Consider the following 19,743-nt stretch of genomic DNA (forward strand, 5'->3'; position numbering starts at 1 on the left):
ACTCATCACCTTCCCTGAGTGTAAGGAACCGACGCATCACCTTCTCTGTGACACTTTTTGCTTGCATTTTTCGACGCATCCAAGGAACTTTTTGTAAAAGTGTTGCATCCCACATTTTCTTGGAACCGAACTGTTTCTACCTTTTAAGAATCATATTTTAAAAACTTAAATACGGTATTGTGGATTTTTGATGGTTGGTTTTGTTTTGGTTTAGATAAAGATTACTTATTTTTCTAAACTGGTGTGGTGTCCATTTGTAGTCTTTGCACTGTATTACTGTATGTGTTCACAAATGCTTTACACACTGCCTCTGAGATAAGCCTGTCTGCTCGTGCCAAGCTACCAAGGGGGTGATCAGGGGTCATTTTAGGAGTGTATCCCCCTACCTGTCCAAGTAGGGAAGAAGGTCCCTACTTGGACAAAGGTACCTACATCTGCCAACTAGAGACCCCCATTTCTAACATTGGTGGTCAGCGGTGAGGATCTGGACTTGCATTTGTGTCTTACATATAGTGATTGGTGTTCACTACTAGTAGAGTGCAGACCATCACACAACCACATGCAATTGGTGGAACATTTCTTGGAATTTTTTGCAACTTGATAACTGCCAATTTTCACCATGAATAAACCAGCATCACTTGCATCTGTGGATATTGAATTTGAATAGGATAGGGTTGAAACCTACACCGTGCCACAATTGAAAGTTGTCTGCAAATAATTTGAAACCTCAGTAAGAGGCCTCACCAGAAAGGAGGAATACCAAAAGGCGCTCAGGGCCTGGTTGGAATCAAGGAATGCTTGTGAGCATGCCGAGGGGCCTATGGTGGAGGAGGAGAATTTAGATGGGCTATTGAGTCTGCCTGGAGGGAAGTTGCCATCCATGGGAGGCAGCAGTGTGTCTCCAAAGGGTCTGTCTCCAGAGGAGTTGGAAGACAGGGAGAGAAGCAGAGTGAATGAGTTGGAGCTTACAAAGCTCGGGCTAGGGAAGGAGTGACAGTAAGAAATTGGAGTTAGAGATGCATAAACTGACCATGGAAGAGAAAAAGATGCTTTTAGAGCGTGGAAGAGGTTTGAGGGAGTTGAACCAGAAGGCAAAAAATATAGAGTCCAATCCCCATGGTGGCAGCGCACCATAATTGCCTGGAGAAGGGAGGGTATACATCCCTGAGGAGTTTATTGAGGATTTCATGAAGCATGAGGACATTTGTAAGTGGTTTAAAGCATATGAGGTAGTAATGAGGTCCCACAGAGTCCCTGAGAGAGACTGGGGAGCGGGACTGTGGAGCCGCTTCCTAACTGAGGGGATGGAAGCATTGTTAGCATTGCCCACTGAGGAACAGATGACTTATGCTCCATGAAGGAATCCATAGTAAGGAGATATGATTTTGACCCCAGAGCTATACAGGCAGAAGTTGTGGGCCTGTAAGAAGCTGGAGTCAAGCAATTGGGTGGAGTGTGTGTCCTTTTATTGCAGATCACTGAATGGATGGGTGAAGGGTAGCCAGGTGAATGATTTTCAGGGGCTCAATGATTTGGTTGCATGGGAGCACTTATCAGATAATTGTTTTCCAGACCTATGCCTGCACCTGATTGACAGCAGGCTGACTGACACCAGGAAGCTTGCTGTGGGGGCGGACTGCTGGGTCAGTACCAGGGTCCAAAAATGTTGTGTTGGAGACTCCGCCAAAGGTGGGCAGGGTCCCCAGCAGAAGAGTGGGGGCGACAAGTGTAAACAGAAGGAGTTCCAAAAAGGGCACCAAAGTAATTCCCAAGGGAACCAAGGGAAAGGTTCCCAGCCTCCCATTGCAAAGAAGCCAGGGGTCCCTACAGGTATGTCTGATCAGAAGGGTCCCAGGGCATGTTATAGTTGTGGTCAGGTGGGTCACTTCCTGGGGGACCCTAAGTTTCCCAAAAAGATTACCACTGCACCCACTGGTGCACCGTCCTGGGAAATGGCTAGTGTAACCTTGGGGCAGGAGTCATTACCCAAGAGGGATGGGGGTCCGCAGAAATGACCCTGGTCTCTTTAGGTGAAAGTGAGATGGTCCCATGAGCTCATCTGCCTGATAGCACAAAAAAATACAGGCAGTGGGTGACCATCAATGGCCATAGTGTGGAAGCTCTGAAAGACACTAGGGCCAGGGTCAAAGCTGTCAGTTATCGGCTAGTGTCTGAGGAGCAGGTGGTTCTCAAAAACATTCTACCCAGTAGTTGCAGCTGACAACTCAGAGTGCCTCTGAAAAGTGGCACAGGTTCCCTTTGAGTGGGGGGTGGGTCTCAGGTACCTTGAGAGTAGCTGTAGCTGTGAGGCCAGCCATGCCTGTTGACTATCTACTGGGCAATAATTTGGAGAGTTCCCCTTTGGAATAGGTGGACCTGAAGTCTCATTTGGAGATGTTGGGTCTGCCTGAGTGGGCGTGTGTGGCCACTCGGTCTATGGCAGCCGGTAAGGGCAATCACAAGCCTGAAACAGTTGCCAAGGTGCCTGCCAGAAAGAGACGAGGCAAGGGGCGTGGGAAACCGGCCCCTGAAGTTTCCACGGTCCAGGAGGAGGCAAACCTCGAGGAGTATGCCCTGGAGCCTAAAGGGGAGCAAGTGGCTGAACTGTGGGACCTGCCTAAGCTGACCCTTAGGCTGCAGGAAAGGGGCCTCTCCAAGGAGGAATTCTGCTAGGAGCAGTAGACATGCCCTTCTCTTGTTGGTTTGCTGCAAACCAGGCAGCAGGTGATCAGTCTGGATCACATTGGATTTACTGGGAGAATGGTCTTCTGTATAGTGAGCCTAAGGTTACAGAGCCTCGGTCAGCCTGTGTGCTGGTGGTACCCCAGCACTTCAGAGCCTTCCTAGTGGGTCTGACTCATGATGTGCCATTGGCTGGGCATTTGGAACAAGGCAAGACCTTTGAAAGGCCTGTCACCCACTTTTACTGGCCCCAAATGCGTAACAACTCTGACACACACTGTAGGTCTTGCCAGACTTGCCAGACAAGTGGTAAGAGTGGGAAGGCTCCTTTCCAACCTTTCCCTGTAGTCAGCACCCATTTTGAAACGGTGGGTATTGACATTGTGGGGCCACTGGATCCCAAGGCAGCCATGGGCAACAGGTTTGTCCTGGTCTTGGTGGATCATGCCACCTGGTACCCGGAAGCCATCCCTCTCCAGACTGTGAAGGCCCCTATGGCGGGTCGTGCGTTGCTGGGGATTTTCTCCCATGTGGTGTTCCCCAGAGAGGTGGTGTCTGACCGGGGTACCAACTTCTTATCCAAGTATATGAAGTCCCTGTGGCAGGAGTGCAGTGTTCCCTACAAGTTCACCAATCCTTACCACCCGCAAGGAAATGGGCTGGTTGAGAGATTCAACTGGACCCTGAAGGGCATAATTATGGGTCTTGGTGAACCCATGAGTCATAAGTGGGACTTCCTCTTACCATGCCTTTTGTTTGCTTACATAGAGGTACCGCAGGAGTCCTTAGGGTTCAGTCCCTTTGAGCTCCTGTATGAGCATACTGTAACCGCTAAGTCTGGTAAAAAAAGGCTGGGAAAAAGCTCTCAGTAAACCTCCCCAGGATGTATATAGTTACATGCTGTACTTCAGGAACCAGACTAAACGCTTCAGGCAACTTACTTGGGCGAATCTGGAAGCCAGCCAGGAAGAAATGAAACGGTGGTATGATCAGAATGCCACTCAGATCAAGTTTCAGCCTGGTCAAAAAGTGTGGGTCATGGCCCCAGTGTAGCCTTGCGCGCTCCAAGATAAGTGGACTGTTCCATTTGAGGTGGTGGAGCTCAAGAGTAAAGTCACCTACTTGGTGGACTTGCAGTCTCCAAGGAATCCTTTGTGGGTCTTGCATGTGAACTGCCTTAAGCCCCACTTGGAGAGGTCTGAAGTGGGCATGCTCCTAGCGACAAATGCTGGAATTGAAGAGGAGACTGAGCCTCTTCCTGACCTCCTGTCTGCTAAGGAACATAATGGGTCAGTGGACGGTATAGCCCTCTCCCTCACCCTGACTCCTGAACAGCAGAGTGACTGCCGCCAACTGTTGGGACTGTTTGCTGCTCTGTTCTCCCTGACCCCTGGTGTCACTCAGTGGTGTGTCCATGATGTTGACACTGGGGACAGTCCTCCTGTGAAGCATAACATTTACAGGGTGACCGACAGGGTCAAGGATGGAGGAGGTCTCCAAGATGTTAGTAAGTATGGGTGATTGAGCCCTCAAACAGCCCTTGGGCCAGCCCAGTGCTCTTGGTCCCAAAGGCTGCCACACCTGGTGCCACGCCAGAATTCCGGTTCTGTCTGGACTACCGAGGGCTCAATTCGATCACCAGGACTGATGCACACCCCATCCCCAGAGCTGATGGGATCATCGAACGGTTGGGAGCTGCCAAGTACCTCAGTACATTTGACTTAACATCTGGGTACTGGCAGATTGCCTTAACTGATGGGGCAAAGGAGAGGTCAGCATTTGCAATGCCAGAGGCGCACTACCAATTCCGGGTGATGCCCTTTGGGTTGAAAAATGCCCCTGCCACCTTTCAGAGGTGGGCCAACCAGGTGTTAACTGGACTGGAGGATTTCAGTTCCACCTACCTGGATGACATTGCAGTGTTCAGTGCCACTTAAGAGGAACATCTGCACCACCTCTGGGAAGTGCTGAAGGCTCTGCAGAGGGCAGGCCTCATGACCCAGGCAAGCAAGTGCCAGATCGGGCAGGGTTCAGTGGTGTACTTGTGACACCAGGTAGGGAGCTGCAAGCTAGCGCCCCTACAGTCCAGGATTAATACCATTCTGGCATGTGAATCCCCAAGACCCAGACAGAGGTGAGAGCCTTCTTGCGACTCACTGGGTATTACAGGAGATCCATCAAGGGTTATGGCTCCATTGTTGCCTGCTTGACAGAGCTGACTTCCAGGAAGCAGCCCAGGACAGAGAACTGGACTGACGCCTGCCAAAAAGCTTTTGATGTCCTAAAATCTGCCATGTAAACAGCACCCATGCTCAAGGCACCCAACTTCTCCCAGGAATTTGTGGTGCAGACAGATGCTTCAGAACATGGTGTGGGGGCTGTGCTCTCACAGCTAAATGAGGAGGCCGAGACCAACATGTAGCTTTTATTAGTAGGAAGCTACTTCCACGGGAACAGAGGTGGAGTGCGATTGAGTGTGAGGCTTTTGCTGTGGTCTGGGCACTGAAGAAGCTGAGGCCCTACTTGTTTGGGAATCACTTCTGGGTTCAGACCGACCACAGGCCCCTCAGAAGGTTGATGCAGGTGAGGGGTGAGAACCCAAAGTTGTTGAGGTGGTCCATTTCACTACAGGGGACGGACTTCACGGTGGAACATCGCCCTAGTACAGAAAACGCCAATGCTGATGGTCTGTTCAGATTTTTTCACCTTAGTGAAGAGAACTCCCAAGAGGTGGGTAGTTCTCCCCAGATTTCAGTTAGAAGGGACACGTGTTAGACTTGGCATCATTGGTGTGGGTTTCCCCTGTGTTTTTGCCTTTTCCTCCTGTGTTTTTGCTGTGTGTTGGACTTTGTTTTGATGGTCTAGATACTTTGGGCACTTTCCACTGCTGTTAAGTGCCAAAGTGCAAATGCTCCCTTTGTAAATTGTTGTTGTTCTTCCTGATGTCATTGGGGTCAAAGGCTGTGTGATGGATGTCACTTCTAATCCCCCTGACATTTTGTTCAATTGACATCCATGCTTATGGTTCTCCTTAATGGCCTGGATTGGCAGCCACCATATTTCCTCTCTACTTGAACATGGTGTATGTGGTTACGTTCTGAGTGTCTATAACTACTTAGATGCTCAACCAAGAGTCCCAGAGCTGAGCCTTTTTTTATTGTTTGGGCACTTTGTAGTTAACCCTTCATAACTTTTCTTTTCAGAAAATGTATCTAGGCCAAATGTGTGGCCTTTTTATCCACATGTTGGGGATTCTAAAGGTATCCAAGGTTTATGGATTCAGCTGGAGGGAACCAAGAAAAGAGCCAAAATATTTCTTTGGAAAGATGGGTCAAAGTGCAGTGCAAGAAAGTGTATGTTTTCTTTCTAGACATGGCATGAATAAAAAAAGGTTTGATTAGCTAAGTTCAGCATCTTCCCTGCTTTCAGTAACAGGCAGAGTTGTAAAACATACATTTTTCTAATTGGTTGTTGATTTTGCCTATTTTTATGGCTTCCGCATAATTGCAGTCTGTGGTGGAAACATGTTTGAAACCTATGGATGAACCACCCAAAGGCTATACATTTGTGAAAAGTAGAAACAATTCTGAATTCAGCAAGGGGTTATGTAGTTGGGGAAAGCGCAATTTGCAGTGACCAGGCCACCCCCACCCTTTCTTCTTTTGAGTATTCTTTTCTGATGTCTAGTGGGTGTTCTGCCTCGCACTGGTTGGTGCAGGTGAAGGACTGTTGTGGGGGAACAGACTTCTTGCGCCTACTCTAAGTCCAGAAGGAATAATCTTTGCTGTATTTCCTGTAGCTGTAAAGTAATGGCTATGCTCTCTACCTGGCACTTCTACATCTATGGTGTGCGCTATATAAATAAAATAAAATGGAATAAAACAAAATAATCAACTATCTCTAACAGTAGTGCCTTCTGAGATGAGAAGCGACTCTGTAAATGTAGTGCTTTTACATATGCTTTTAAAAAACATTTCTTCATGAGGAAAATATGTTTTAATGCTGAGAAACCCCTGCTTAAACACCCCCTCCAGTTCAGGTATTTGTCCCTTCCGTCTCGCTTCCTGCAAGCAGACTTAGCCTTTCCCTTTGACAGGATAAAATCTGCAACCCTGAGGGTGGCAATCAGCCAGCAAAATAATTTTGAGTACTCGCAAACGTGCAATGTTTATGAGTGTTCACCGACTTTGTCAAGGACACCTGCTGTTAGATGCTGTTAAAATACCGACAGGTTTGTTGGAATTTTACATGTGAGTAAATCCATTTTAAGGTGTAAAATCGTGTTTTGTGATTTACAAAATGTGTCCACACTTAAGTGTGTAAAGTTAGGAATGAAATCGCAATTTATGATTCACGAGACATGAAATGGGCTGAAATCAAGCAAGACATCAATCACTGGGATCTTGAGGAACTGCAGGCTGTTGGCCTTTTAGCCATTGTACCACCATACTCACAGTGGCAGTCCACCCACCACCACACTACAGCCCCACCCCCAGTATTACAAGTGCGGCGGTCGGACCACCACAGGACTGCTGTGTCCGCCAGGGATCCAAGATCCCGCAGAGTTACTGCAGAGGTCAGGAGCAGGGATATGCTGTCAGTCCGCTGCAGCACTGCCGAGCACATTCAGAGTTGCCCTTTCACTGCCTTTTTCATGGTGGTGAGCCTGCCATGAAGAGGGTAGCGGAAAGGCAACCAACAGTTGCTCCTGGGCCTGGGGGTGCATGCTGGGCAACAACATTTGCCCCTCCTGGATTTGCACCCCCAGTTCCTGTACGGGGTGGCATGCATGCTACACTGTGCAGGAACATGCAGTCGGTGCTCTCACGGTGGCGGTCTGCATGTTAGGCTCTCCCATAAGCCTAACAGACCACCGTCATCAGGATGCCAATGCAACGCCCACCCGCCATAGATTACAATTGTAATCCGGCGGGTGGGCGCTTTATGGGTTTGGCGGTCCTATAGCGTATGGTGCGTGGGTGCACCACTGGAGGACCACCAATGTCGCAATTAGGACCTTAGTCTGAAGAATAAAATCAGCTCATGTCACATTGAGGATTGTTTAGCAACTAATTTCTACCTAATAGAAACCGTTTTATCTAGCTACAATAGAATCACTGTAAAGTAAACTTCAATCAAAAACCGTGATGAGCACCACCAAAAATAGAGCTTAATTGAGTCCATTATTAAACATATTTCGGGATGTTTTTATCATACGTCACACTCTATTATTTGTTTATGGCTTATAATGCTACATTCTTGAAACGGCCCTTATTGTTTTATCATTCAATTATATATTTTTTATTTCTAGAAAATATTACATTCTTCAATGGAGTTTTCAAAAATTTGGAAAGTGTAACATTATTTTTTGGTAAGTATAACATATTTTAACTTGGGAATGTATGAGTGTGTTTTGTAAGCCAATCCAGAAGAGTGTTCATCTGTTTTCAACTACCAACCTCTAGCCTGTAACGCAATGTAAATTCTATCTAGACCATACGATGGACCCATTAACATGAAACACTTTTTATAAGGGCTATTCAAGGGTGGTAATGTAACTACATCGCAAGACCTCATTCACGCCAAAGGCAATGCCTTTTTACAAAAAACGTGATGGAAAATAATTGTTCAGAACTTCCTATTATGAGGCTCCAATTATATTTCCTTTTCCTCATCCATTGTCAAGGCTTTCAGCACTAATGTCCTTAAAACAAAAAGGACATGCTCTCATGTTATGGAGGCGCTACATAAAAAACTCACCTCTGCCTTTCTGAGCATTCTAACCAATAACCTCTAAAGACATACAGGCTTACACCACTTATGATATCTATGTCTCCATAATAAAGGTAAAGTCAGGTACACAACCTAAATTAACCTGTGCTCACCCTCTGATAGTTTGGCACAGAGCAGTCAGACTGAACTTAGGAGGCAATGTGCAAAGTATTTGTGCACACTTAAATTACAGTATCAAAGTGACAACATTACCAAAAGACTCCACACCAATTAAAAAAATAGTGACTATTTATCTCAGTAAACCAAATAAAAAAATCCAAACAGTAGAACTTGAGATATGAATGTTTAAAGATGAAATGCAAAAACAGTACTTAGAAGTCACCAGCTGTCAAAAAGTAACTTAAGGTTGCGAGGGACGAGTACAAATCCAAAGATTGGGCCGACCGTGATGGAGAGCAGGGCCCACTGAAAAAGTACCTTGTATGGAGAAAAGCGTTGACATCAAGAACACGATGGTAGGAATATTCCACACAGTCGCTCCATTTGATACAAGCCTTGCAGATGATGTTGAAGGTTCGGCACTGCATCGTCGTCATCCTCGCAGACGGTGTCGAAGGATCGGCACTGTGTAGCCACCAAACCTTGTAGTCCGGACTGTAGTGTTGTCAAATCAGCACTGCATCAGCGTTGACTGGAGGGGGCACCTCAGGCAAGGGTAGGACTCACAGATAGCAGAGTCCAGCAGCACCAGCAGAGTTTCGAGAAGTCTTTTGAGTCCCTGATGCTTCAGAAAACAGAAGGTAATCCAACAAGCCCTTGGAGAATCTTGGGTTCAAGGTTGTAGAGAGCAGGTCCAGTCCCTTTCACTCCCAGGCAAGAGGCAGCAGTCAGAAGGCCAACACAGCAGAGCAGATGGCAAGTGCCATTCACTCCTGTAGCGCAGCAATCAGCAGACAGAAGCCAACACATCAATGCAGTTAGCAGAGTGGCAGTCCCTCCTACAACACAGCAGCTCTTCTTCAAGGCAGAATGCCCTTGGTTCCAGGAGTGTTCTGATTTGGTGGTGTCAGGGGTCCAATACCTAGACCCAAATGTGCTTTTGAAGTGAGGGAGACATCAAAGAGGCCTTTCCTGCCCTGGCTCCAGACTCAGCTCTTTGTGTGGGCACAGCCGTATTCAGGTGCAAGTGTTAGCTCCTCCCTCCCTATTTACCTCAGTATACAAATGTCTCATATTTTCTCCCTTTATGTGACTGTCTAGAAGGAATGCACAACGCCCACCTGTCACTCAACCCAGATATGTATTCAGAGACAGGCAGAGGCACAGAATGGTTCAAGAAAGAAAATACCAACTTTCTAAAAGTATTCACAGATATGGGCAACCCAATGGGCTTGTGTAATTAAAGTTAAACAGGTAATAGTGCTTACAAGTATTTATTTTACACGAAAAATGTTTTGACTATCTATCTCTTGTTTATGCTGTTTCACCATGACAACACAAATCAATTGTAGCAGTGCATGTATCAATTTATCTGATGAAATATATTCCAATATCCGGTTGTCACTCTTCTTTTTCCGATTCCAATTGATCTATGTTGTCATGGTGAGACAATATAAATAAGAGATAGATTGTCAAAACATATTGTGGTGTGAAACAAATCCCCTGTAGGCACTATTACCTATTTAACTTTCTAAAAGTAGCATTTGCAGGCTTAAAATTTAAAATCCAACTTCACTATAAGTTGTGATTTTAAATTGTGAGTCCAGAGACATCAAACTCCAACTTTCTTTCTTCTCCCAATTGGAAATTACACTTGTTAGAAATGGGGGTCTCTAGTTGGCAGAGATAGGTACCTTTGTCCAAATAGGGACTCTTGCTTCTAGTCAAGGGAGATACACACTCTAGATAACCCCTGCTCACCCCCTTGGTAGCTTGGCACGAGCAGACAGGCTTATCCCAAAGGCAATGTGTAAAGTATTTGTACCAACACTCACAGTAACACAGTGAAACACTACAAATGGACACCACACCAGTTTAGAAAATTAAAGTACTTTTATCTAAACTCGACAAGACCAAAACGACAAAAAATCAACATACAGATACTCAGTAAAATGTCTTTAAAAAGGATGTTGCAAAAATAAGCTTGTAGAAATCAAATAGCACCAACTGGGGCTATCACGACGTCAGGACAGTACGAAATCCAAAGTACGGCGCTGCCCACGAAGATTGTGGTGTCGGGCGCGGAGTCACACAGACCCCCAAACAAACAGTACCTTAAAAACAATGTTGGTGATGATGCACGGCGTCGAAGATGGTCGATGTCGGCTCCAGTGATGATGCGACATCCGCAAGTTTCTCGAGTCACTCTCTGCAGTTATCGGAGCCCCGATAACAAGATGCAGGCGCTGGTGAAGACGGAGTCGATGCGAGCGCTGGCAAGACCGATCACTGCTGGCATCGGCGGGCATCATATGGCGTCGGAGCTGTGGAGCAGGTAGGGCGCTGCATCGTTCACTTCACGAGTGGCTCCCTAGGCCTCAATGCAGGTCGCGGCAACACATTGGTGGAGTCAGAGGCGTCGGAAACAGTTTTTCTTCCTTCTACTGAGTTTCTTCCAGCTCCCAACAGCAAAAACAACCTCCAGAGGCCTAACACAGTTACAGGCACCTCCTGGCAGGTCAGAACTCCCAGCAAGGAAGTTCAGGGGAGCTGGGGGTGAAGTCCTTTTGTTCCTGGTACTTCAAAATAGGAGGCAAGCTCTTCTTCAAGCCCTTGGAGGCTTTCTTTAACCCCTTGTGTGCGGGTTTATTTCTCCCGCTGTGCGGGAGAAATAAACGCGTGCGCGATTACGACGGCTCCCGGCCGTCGTGCGCACATGCCCACCATAATGCACGACGGCCGGGAGCCGTCGTGCGCACACAAGGGGTTAAGCCAGGGACACAGCACACAGCAAAGTCCTTCTTCAAGCAGGGGAAACAGCACACAGCAAAGTCCTTCTTCTTTCTTTGACAGAAACAGCTACTGCAGGCCAACCCCAGACACACAGCAAGGCCAGTACTTCTCCTCAGTTTCTTCAGCTCTTCACCTCAGCAAAGGTTCCTCTTGATTCCAGCAATAGTCTAAAGTTCAGGGGTTTTAGGTCTAATAATTATACCCCAAAAGGTCTTTGATCCCTTTGTGTAAGGGGCTCTGAGCCCAGTTCAAATCAGTTCTGGGGGCACTCTGCCAGTGCACAACATCATCCTTCGTTGGTGAGGGCCAGGGTCCCAGACACACCACAGGGGGGCGGAGCCAGCATTGCGGAAGGCAGACACAGCCCTATTCAGGTACAGGTGCTACTCCTCCCACCACTCCATATGCAGATCAGGCCTATCCAGCCTAGTGCTGACTCACCCAGACTCCTGGAGCCACGGTACCTCCCCAGCCCCTGTCACTTCCAAAGCCAGACAGTCTATCCAGAACCAAGCAGGGGCACACAGGAAGGTTGAACAAAAAATAGCCACTTTCCAAAAGTGGTATTTTCAAACACACAATTTAAAAACCATCTTCACTAAAAGATGTGTTATTAAATTCTGAGTTCAGGGGTACAAAACTCAATTTTTCTATCTTATCCCTATGGGAAGATATGCTTGTAATATGTTACAAAGCATTTCCCATTCTGTCCTATGGGCAAGACAGCCTTTCAATAGTGAAAAAGGAAATTGGCAGTATTTCACTATCAGGACATGTTACATACAATGATGGATAACCAATCACGTTAACAATTTACACAGAGAGCATATGCACTTTAGCACTGGTTAGCAGTGGTAAAGTGCCCAGAGTCCTAAAACCAACAGCAACAGGTCAGGAAAAAATAGGAGGAATAAGTAAAATGTTTGGGGATAACCCTGCAATAAAGGCCATTTCCAACAACACTCAAAATGTGTTAAAGGCAATCCCAATGTTAACCTATATGAGAGATAGTCCTTGTAGCAGTGAAAACAAATTTAGCAGTTTTTCACTTCCAGGAGATGTAATACTCAAAAGTACATGTCCTACCTTTTAAATACATTGCACCCTGCCCATAGGGCTGACTAGGGCTTCCCTTAGGGGTGACGTATTGTAATAAAAGGGAAAGTTTGGGCCTGGCAAATAGGTTAACTTGTCAGGTCTAAATAGCAGTTTAACATTGCACACACAGGCTCTGCAATGGCGGTCCTGAGCCATGTTTAAAGGGATACTGAGTGGGTGGCACAATCAGTACTGCAGGCCTATTAGTAGCGTTTAATTTACAGGCCCTGGGAACATATAGTGCACTTTACTAGTGATTTAAAAGTAAATCACATATGCCAATTGTGGATAAGCCAATGTTGCAATGTTTAAAGTACAGAGCATATGCACTTTAACACTGGTTAGCATTGGTAAAGAGCCCATAATCTTAAAGTCAACAAAACAAACTCAGCAAAAAGGGGAGGAGGAAGGCAACACGTCCGGGGAGAGCCTGCAGAAAGGGCCATTTCCAACAAAGCCATTCACAATTTATGAGCCAATTATTGATAATCTTTGCACAAAGTAGGCCTTTGCCGTACATGCAAGCTACTAGGAGTTTGTAATACTTTGTCAATTCTACCAAGGTTAGCCCATGTAACTTTTGATGATTTGATTTCCTCACAAAATATTGCAATGTACTGCTTTAATAGTTTTAAAGATGGATCTATAACTGCTTCTTGTACTGTCCCCAAAATCGACTTCACTCCGTCATCCAGGAAACAAAATACTTTTCTTCTTCCAATGGTGTCAGAACCTTTTTCAGAGGTTCTTGGGGCAACCAGGAGCTACTGGGCTTATCGTGGGGGCTGAGGCCTTTTCTTCCTGATGTCCTGGGGCCCGATCTCCTATGTGCCCTGGACAACTGGGCCATGTACACTTTCTGAAGAACAAGTTCCCCATGGTCCTTCTGCCCTGTAATTAGTCTTTCCCACTCCTCTAGCGATTGTGCTACCATAGTCCTAGGAGCATTTGTTCCTCAGACATCATGGAGGTCTGCAACTGCTGATAGTGGTGAGAAGAACTATTGGCTTTATAGGGGCAGTAGCTGTTCACCCATGGCACTTCCTCTGATCGTTCTAAGAGGTAGGGTCATGATTGCTCAGGTTCCAATGCTTTAGTTGGAGCTCGAGCGCTCACCGTTCAAGATGGTGTCCCTTCTTCTCTCCATCAATGAAACCAGGTAACCTTGCTCTTCATTGCAGTTGACTTTACTTAGAACACAGGCGATGGCCCGTTTGGCACAGCAGTAATGGAATCCTCACTGCGGCTCCCTCTGGCATATGGGGTGGCCAACTGCACTCTTCACACGTGTGATGGCCTGACCAGCACGGTAGTAACACACTCTTCACGGTGGCCCCCTCTTGCATACAGGTTCATCAACTTTACTACGCACACATGCAAAGAACCGATCGGCACAGCAGTGATGCAATCTTCACAGCTGCCCCCTCTGGTATACAGGGTTGATTACTTTAGGCTGCACACAGGTGGAGCAATGGCTAACTTCATAGCAAACCCTTCTGGCATCCAAGATCACCGACTTGAATCTGCACACGGGTGATAGGCCAATTGGTGCACCAGCCCCTTTTTCACACCTTGCAACAGGTATCCACTTGCCAGGATTCCTCAATGGTTCTCGCTTCCCACAAGCGTTCTCCTCTTCTTCACAGGACAGATTGTTCTTGCCAAGCAGCCAGGTGTTTGTGCTCTAGGCTGTAAGGTAACTGGTGTTGGACTTCCCTGGGGGATGTCCCCACACCCAGCTGGGAGAGTGGCAATCCTTAGTCCCTAGCCCTAGTCACAGGTACAATTCTTACAGAGCTTCTCTACCTCCCAAATTCGGTACAGCTGCTTGACAGTTGACAATTTTGTGGGGCCTCAAGGTCCCCCTCGTATATTCCATTTTCAGAAACCAAATGTGATCTAGGATCTTAGGATCTGATTACAAGTTTGGCGGACATGTTTACTCCGTCACAAACGTGACGGATGTCCCGTCCACCCAATTACAATTCTATTATATACTATGGAACCTCTAATACGGCGGACAGGATATCTGTCACATTTGTGATGCAGTATTCCATCCACCAAATTTGTAATCAGGCCATTAGTCTTTGAAGTTTTTTGGGATGTCTGCTTCCTTTTGGAGTTTGCTCCGGTTAGACCTGGATGGCCCAAAATGGATCCCAGAATTTTTCCATTGATATATCACTTATAGGCACACATACACCCAGCACACACGTACAACCACACATACACCGAACAGCGGTACTTACTAACTTGATGTAGTCCAAATTTGTGTTAGGCCTGCAGCAGCAGAAGATTACATGAATGGGCCTGTAGGCCTCACTCCAGTGACAGGTAAAAAGACCTGTTTACTCCTACAGATAACTACATGTATACTGCTCGCACTACTGAACTCCTGGTAATGACATAGCCTTTCACCATCATGAGGGTAGAGCTTTGGTTTACCCTTCATGTACACTGAGACCACAATCCCTGAGGGAGGTGTACGTCATGGCACACACAATCCGTGTTCGCGGATGACAACAAACTCATCACCAGGGTTCCAAATATCTTTGCAGCTTGGGCACTCAGGGCAGGGTTACCAGTCTATCACTATGTGAGGGACTTTTGCATCCCAACAAATGTTATTCCATATAATTCCTGCAACAACATCTTTCTTCAAATCAAAAATAGTGAAGACCTTTTGGTAGGTGCTGGTTAGTAGTAGGTGCTACCAGTTTTTCAATAAAATTCTTTCTCTAACCACTCTCTAACCTCTATTTTTTATCTTCACTATGCTTCTTCATTTTCAGTGATCACTACAGCAACTTAACAAACTCATGTTTATGGCCACGATAATAAGAACATCATTAAGCTTCTCTTGATTTATTTCAAAGATAGGTCTGGAGATTAAGGCCCTGATTACGAGTCCTGGTGGTCCGAGGACCGACAGCCTTGCAAGGGCCCAGCATTGGCAGTCCAGCCACTGCTGCACTGGTGGTCCGACAGCCCCATTATGAGTTGGACTGCCTGGAAACTGCGTTTTTCCTGTCGGTGTTGAGGCGGTCTGATGCTGCAATATACTTGGCGGCGCATGTAATGAGTTTCCTCTCCACTGGAGGTGTCATGGAGGTACCTCCTCCATGTATACCTTGGCAGAGAGGAAGCAAAAGGGACCCTACAGGTCTCCCAGTACCCCCTCCACATGTGGATGCACACAGGGGGGCATAACATGTGCCCCCCTCTGTGCATGCACACAATTTCCTTAACAGCATGGACATTCAAGTGCATGCCATGCAGGAAAATTATTCTGCAGCCCCATTCCAGTGTCTCTTCCAAAGGCACCGCCACCTTTGAAAGAGGCACTTCCACGGGACCGCCACGCCGCCTGCCTGCCAGACCACTTTAAGTCGTAATCTGGTGGGCAGGCGGCGGTAAGTCTGTGCAGTGCGGGGGTGTGGGGGTGGCAGACTGCCCGCTCCCACACCGCCAAAATTCGTAATCAGGCCCTAAGTAGTTGACAGTGTAATCTCATTAACCAAAATAGCAAGACTTATTCTCTTTTATTATCTGTAGATAATGTGTTAATCTTTGATTAAATTAAAACAATAATTGTTAACTACTCTTATAAGCATGAACATCTCTCGTATTACCAAACCTTTATAATAAATTGTGTTATGTCTTTCTCTTAGATTGCTTGGGAACACACTTCACGTGGCTACAGTCAGTATTTACCAATTTTCCTGCTCTGCTTAATTTTGTGAATAAATTAAAATGTGTAACAGGACTTTGTCCAAAAGATCTGGATGACTACGGCTGCACTTGCAGATTTGAAATGGAGGGACTTCCTATAGATGCCACCGACAGGTAAGCTTTCCATTGCATCCATGCCTGTTTGCTTTCATATTTTATTTTGGCTTTTATTGGATCATTGTCTAATAAATAACTTGTTTCACAATGTAGATTGATCCAGAGTACAGTGGGGATTTTATACTCCTTAACGTTCACGTTCATGAAATGTGCAAAAGTATTTGTCATTATGTCTCTCCTCTGACAAAATTGTATCTCAGTTAGCGCTTCTGAAATATTTGGTAGAATATTTGCTCTGTAGCACAAATATGCCCATTGTTCAGATATTTGCTCATCTGATGCAACTGCACTAGACTACAATTGCCTCCTGAAAGACACTATTGCGTGTGCATACATACACCTCAACACTCCCAATTCCATTATTATACATCATGCACAGGTTACCAATAATCCCTGCAAGCACACACCTACCTATTTAATACATATGTCCACTCACAACTCACAAACTGAAATTCACTTTGCAACCAATCTATCTTTTTCTTTTATGCTCACCATCTCACACCCTGCACAGACACACTATGCCAGCATAACAGATTTTCTAACCAGCAGCATGAGATAGTTTCTTCATCGCTTGGCTTTCAATCACATTATCATCAATCTTTGATGAGCTCATCCTAAGAGGTTACATCATCCTAATTCAACCTGCCCCGTATGAAAATGACGGTGGCCTTTCCATCATCCACAAACGCACTCTCACTGTCACTTTATGATGCACTTTGAGAAGCCTCTCAGAATAAATATCCCACTTCTCCTAACTACATGCAGCATTCCAAATGATCTATCAAACCCTGGAATTGACAAACTTCATAGAAATGTTCTCTTCATCTTCTCGGTCTACATCTCTTTCACACACAATATCCTCTCAAGTTATTTTAGCCTCCTTGATGCTTAAAACACCCAAACCATAAGAAACATTTAAATGGGATAACCTCACTCTACCATCCCTACACATGAGAGCACATACCCACAGTCATGATCTTTCACTATATGCCACATACTCCCTTTGCACTTACGCCTAGACAGATAACTTTGATTTACCCTTTCAAGAAATCACTCCCAAACCTCCATACGAAAGAGGAACCCACATCTCCCACTATCACAATCCAATTCTTCATTATTGTCCCCATTGCATGACAGGATTGCCTAACTGCCTTCCATATCAATCACTTAGATGACAATGAAACCATCCTTGACACATTCAATTCAACTCTTGAACTCTCACTGGCACCCACATAGCTATCTGCATAATATATGCAAAATACAAGCCCGATGCTTCCGGCTATACCCATGACTGGAGCTCAGTCACAAAGTTAGAAAAGACCTGGTGCTGACCCAAAGTCACCCTAGTGCTCAAAACTGTATGTATAGTCCATTGGCATTCCAATCACAATGCCGACCATGCCAAACATGACACTAAGGCATCACAGTAAGGCTGAAGTGGAGAACTAAAGCAAGGCACTATATAGTGTGAGAACCACTGCTACTTCCCATCATTCCTCACAAACCAAAGATAGGAACTAGCTTCAACAACATCTTAAGAAACTATAATGATCTTGTTGACATTCTCTGATTCTGCTAAGCAGCATCATATTGCCCTTCTATATGATAGAATACTAAGAATGATTTATCTATGAAATGAAATAGGACAGCGTTTTAGTGCTGAAGAAGATTAGTTTTTGTCAAATCTCTTTGGAGGAACAAAAATAAAGGAGCTTTTCCTTGTGAGTGACGGCCCTGAAGAAGCAGGGTCTCCTACAAAACATTTGTTGGCTGCTGCCCTCGACACTGGCTGATAATATTGAAACTGTCTTGGCTGCCATTAAGAAACTTGAAGGCTGCTTTGGGTGTCTGTTCGTACAGATGCTATCAATCAATGGATATATGATTTTGTTAAATAAGTCAAAATCTTGCTTAGTGCATAGATTGTTGTATTTGAATTAATTAAAATGTATTGTAAAAAGAGAAGATTAGTGGAATAATAAATTATTTTTTATGACATATTATATCTCTAGAATGTTTGGATATTTGATGATTTGGTATTATATTTGAATCCTTCCTGTAACCTTTAGAGATTTTTAATTACTGATCATGAAATCTTCACTTTAATCAAGAACTGCCCTTCTTCGCATGTGTCTGGAACAAAAAGCATATTAGTTGATGTGTTGAAGTTCAGCCCCATGGAACAGAGCTTTATTCTGAAATTAAACTTTACTAACATTTATAACTTTGAAATTGTTATATACCTTCTAAATCCCGTTTAAAAATGGGCTATTGGGAGGTGGAGCCTAGCGCGCAACCAAGATGGACGTGTAGGCACAGGGCTCCCGGGACCCTCGCGGCCTCCCACGTCTATCCTGGCTGTAATCCTGTTAATCTGAAGGAATATTCCTGGTGAACCGAAGCGGAGGTGATTCCCGTTTTCGGAACTTAAATCGGACTTTGGGAACTCGACTTATCCTGTACTCCAGAAAGAGGCCTGCTCCGTGGCGCCACCCCGGACTCGGGTTGGCACTGTCCCCGAGCTCCAATCGAACAACAACGGCTCTGGGGTCTTGGGCGGGCGCGTCCCCCCCCTGGTTTCACTTTCGTTTTTGACTTTCCTCTACGAGTCTGATGGCGGGCGCTCGCAGTCGCTCTGCGTTGGGACCGATCTGTAGCGGTCGAGTGGCATTGATAAAGGGGGCTGTCCATCAGTCAGGTGGACTCCCCAGGGTGATTGCTGCACCTCACAGGTATACTAGATCTGCTCTCCCTGCTGAGTGATGACGACCCGGCTGGACGGTGACAAGCACAAGTCTAGAGCTCCCCGGAGGGGTAGCTACGTGCAAGCTAACAATATGGACCGCTACGCCCAGCAGAAGGGATCTCCCGGATCGAATGGGCTTTCAGATGCAGCCAAGGAGGGCCCGTCACCCTCGACGGAATTGTCACTACAAGATGTCATGGGTGCCATCGACGCCATGAAGGCCTCGGTCGGCCAGCAATGCGACTTGCTGGCCCACAAGCTCGACACCGTGTTGATCGATATCAACTTACTTAAGGCAGATCTGTCAAAAACTAGTGAGAAGGTCAAATCGCTCGATCTCACGTCATCAGGCCTCAAGACGGATGTCTCTGAACTGCAGACGGAGATCCGTAGTTTGCGGGCCCTCAGCGACCTCTCTGCTAAGAGACTGGAGGATTTTGAAAGCAGGGCCCGGCGGAATAATGTACGCATCATCGGTGTGCCGGAGAGGTCGGAGGATGGGCCGGTCGATCTCTTCGTGGAAGATCTGGTCCTGACCAAACTAGCGCCGAAAGGCCTCAGCAACTTCTTTACGGTGGAGCGGGCACACAGAGTTCCGGGGGGCCAGCCGAGGCCTGGGGCCCCACCGCGACCTATCATTGCCAGGATATTCAACTTTCGGGACCGTGACGCAATCCTGCAGG

The 19,743-nt window shown here is 46.2% G+C and overlaps 1 protein-coding gene across 3 annotated transcripts in view; it reads left to right on the forward strand.

Annotated features, from left to right (window-relative positions):
* The window catches only part of OC90 (otoconin 90), an 875,163-nt gene that overhangs the window by 396,019 nt on the left and 459,401 nt on the right, over positions 1-19,743 (forward strand). For all 3 annotated transcript variants that reach the window (XM_085604908.1, XM_085604909.1, XM_085604910.1), the window contains 2 exons: positions 7,994-8,053; positions 16,137-16,311. In XM_085604908.1, the coding sequence (XP_085461034.1) occupies positions 7,994-8,053; positions 16,137-16,311 (235 nt within the window). The remainder of the gene's footprint in view (positions 1-7,993; positions 8,054-16,136; positions 16,312-19,743) is intronic.

This window comes from Triturus cristatus, chromosome 5_1 (genome assembly GCF_964204655.1).
Source record: "Triturus cristatus chromosome 5_1, aTriCri1.1, whole genome shotgun sequence".
NCBI classification, from domain to species: Eukaryota; Metazoa; Chordata; class Amphibia; order Caudata; family Salamandridae; genus Triturus; species Triturus cristatus.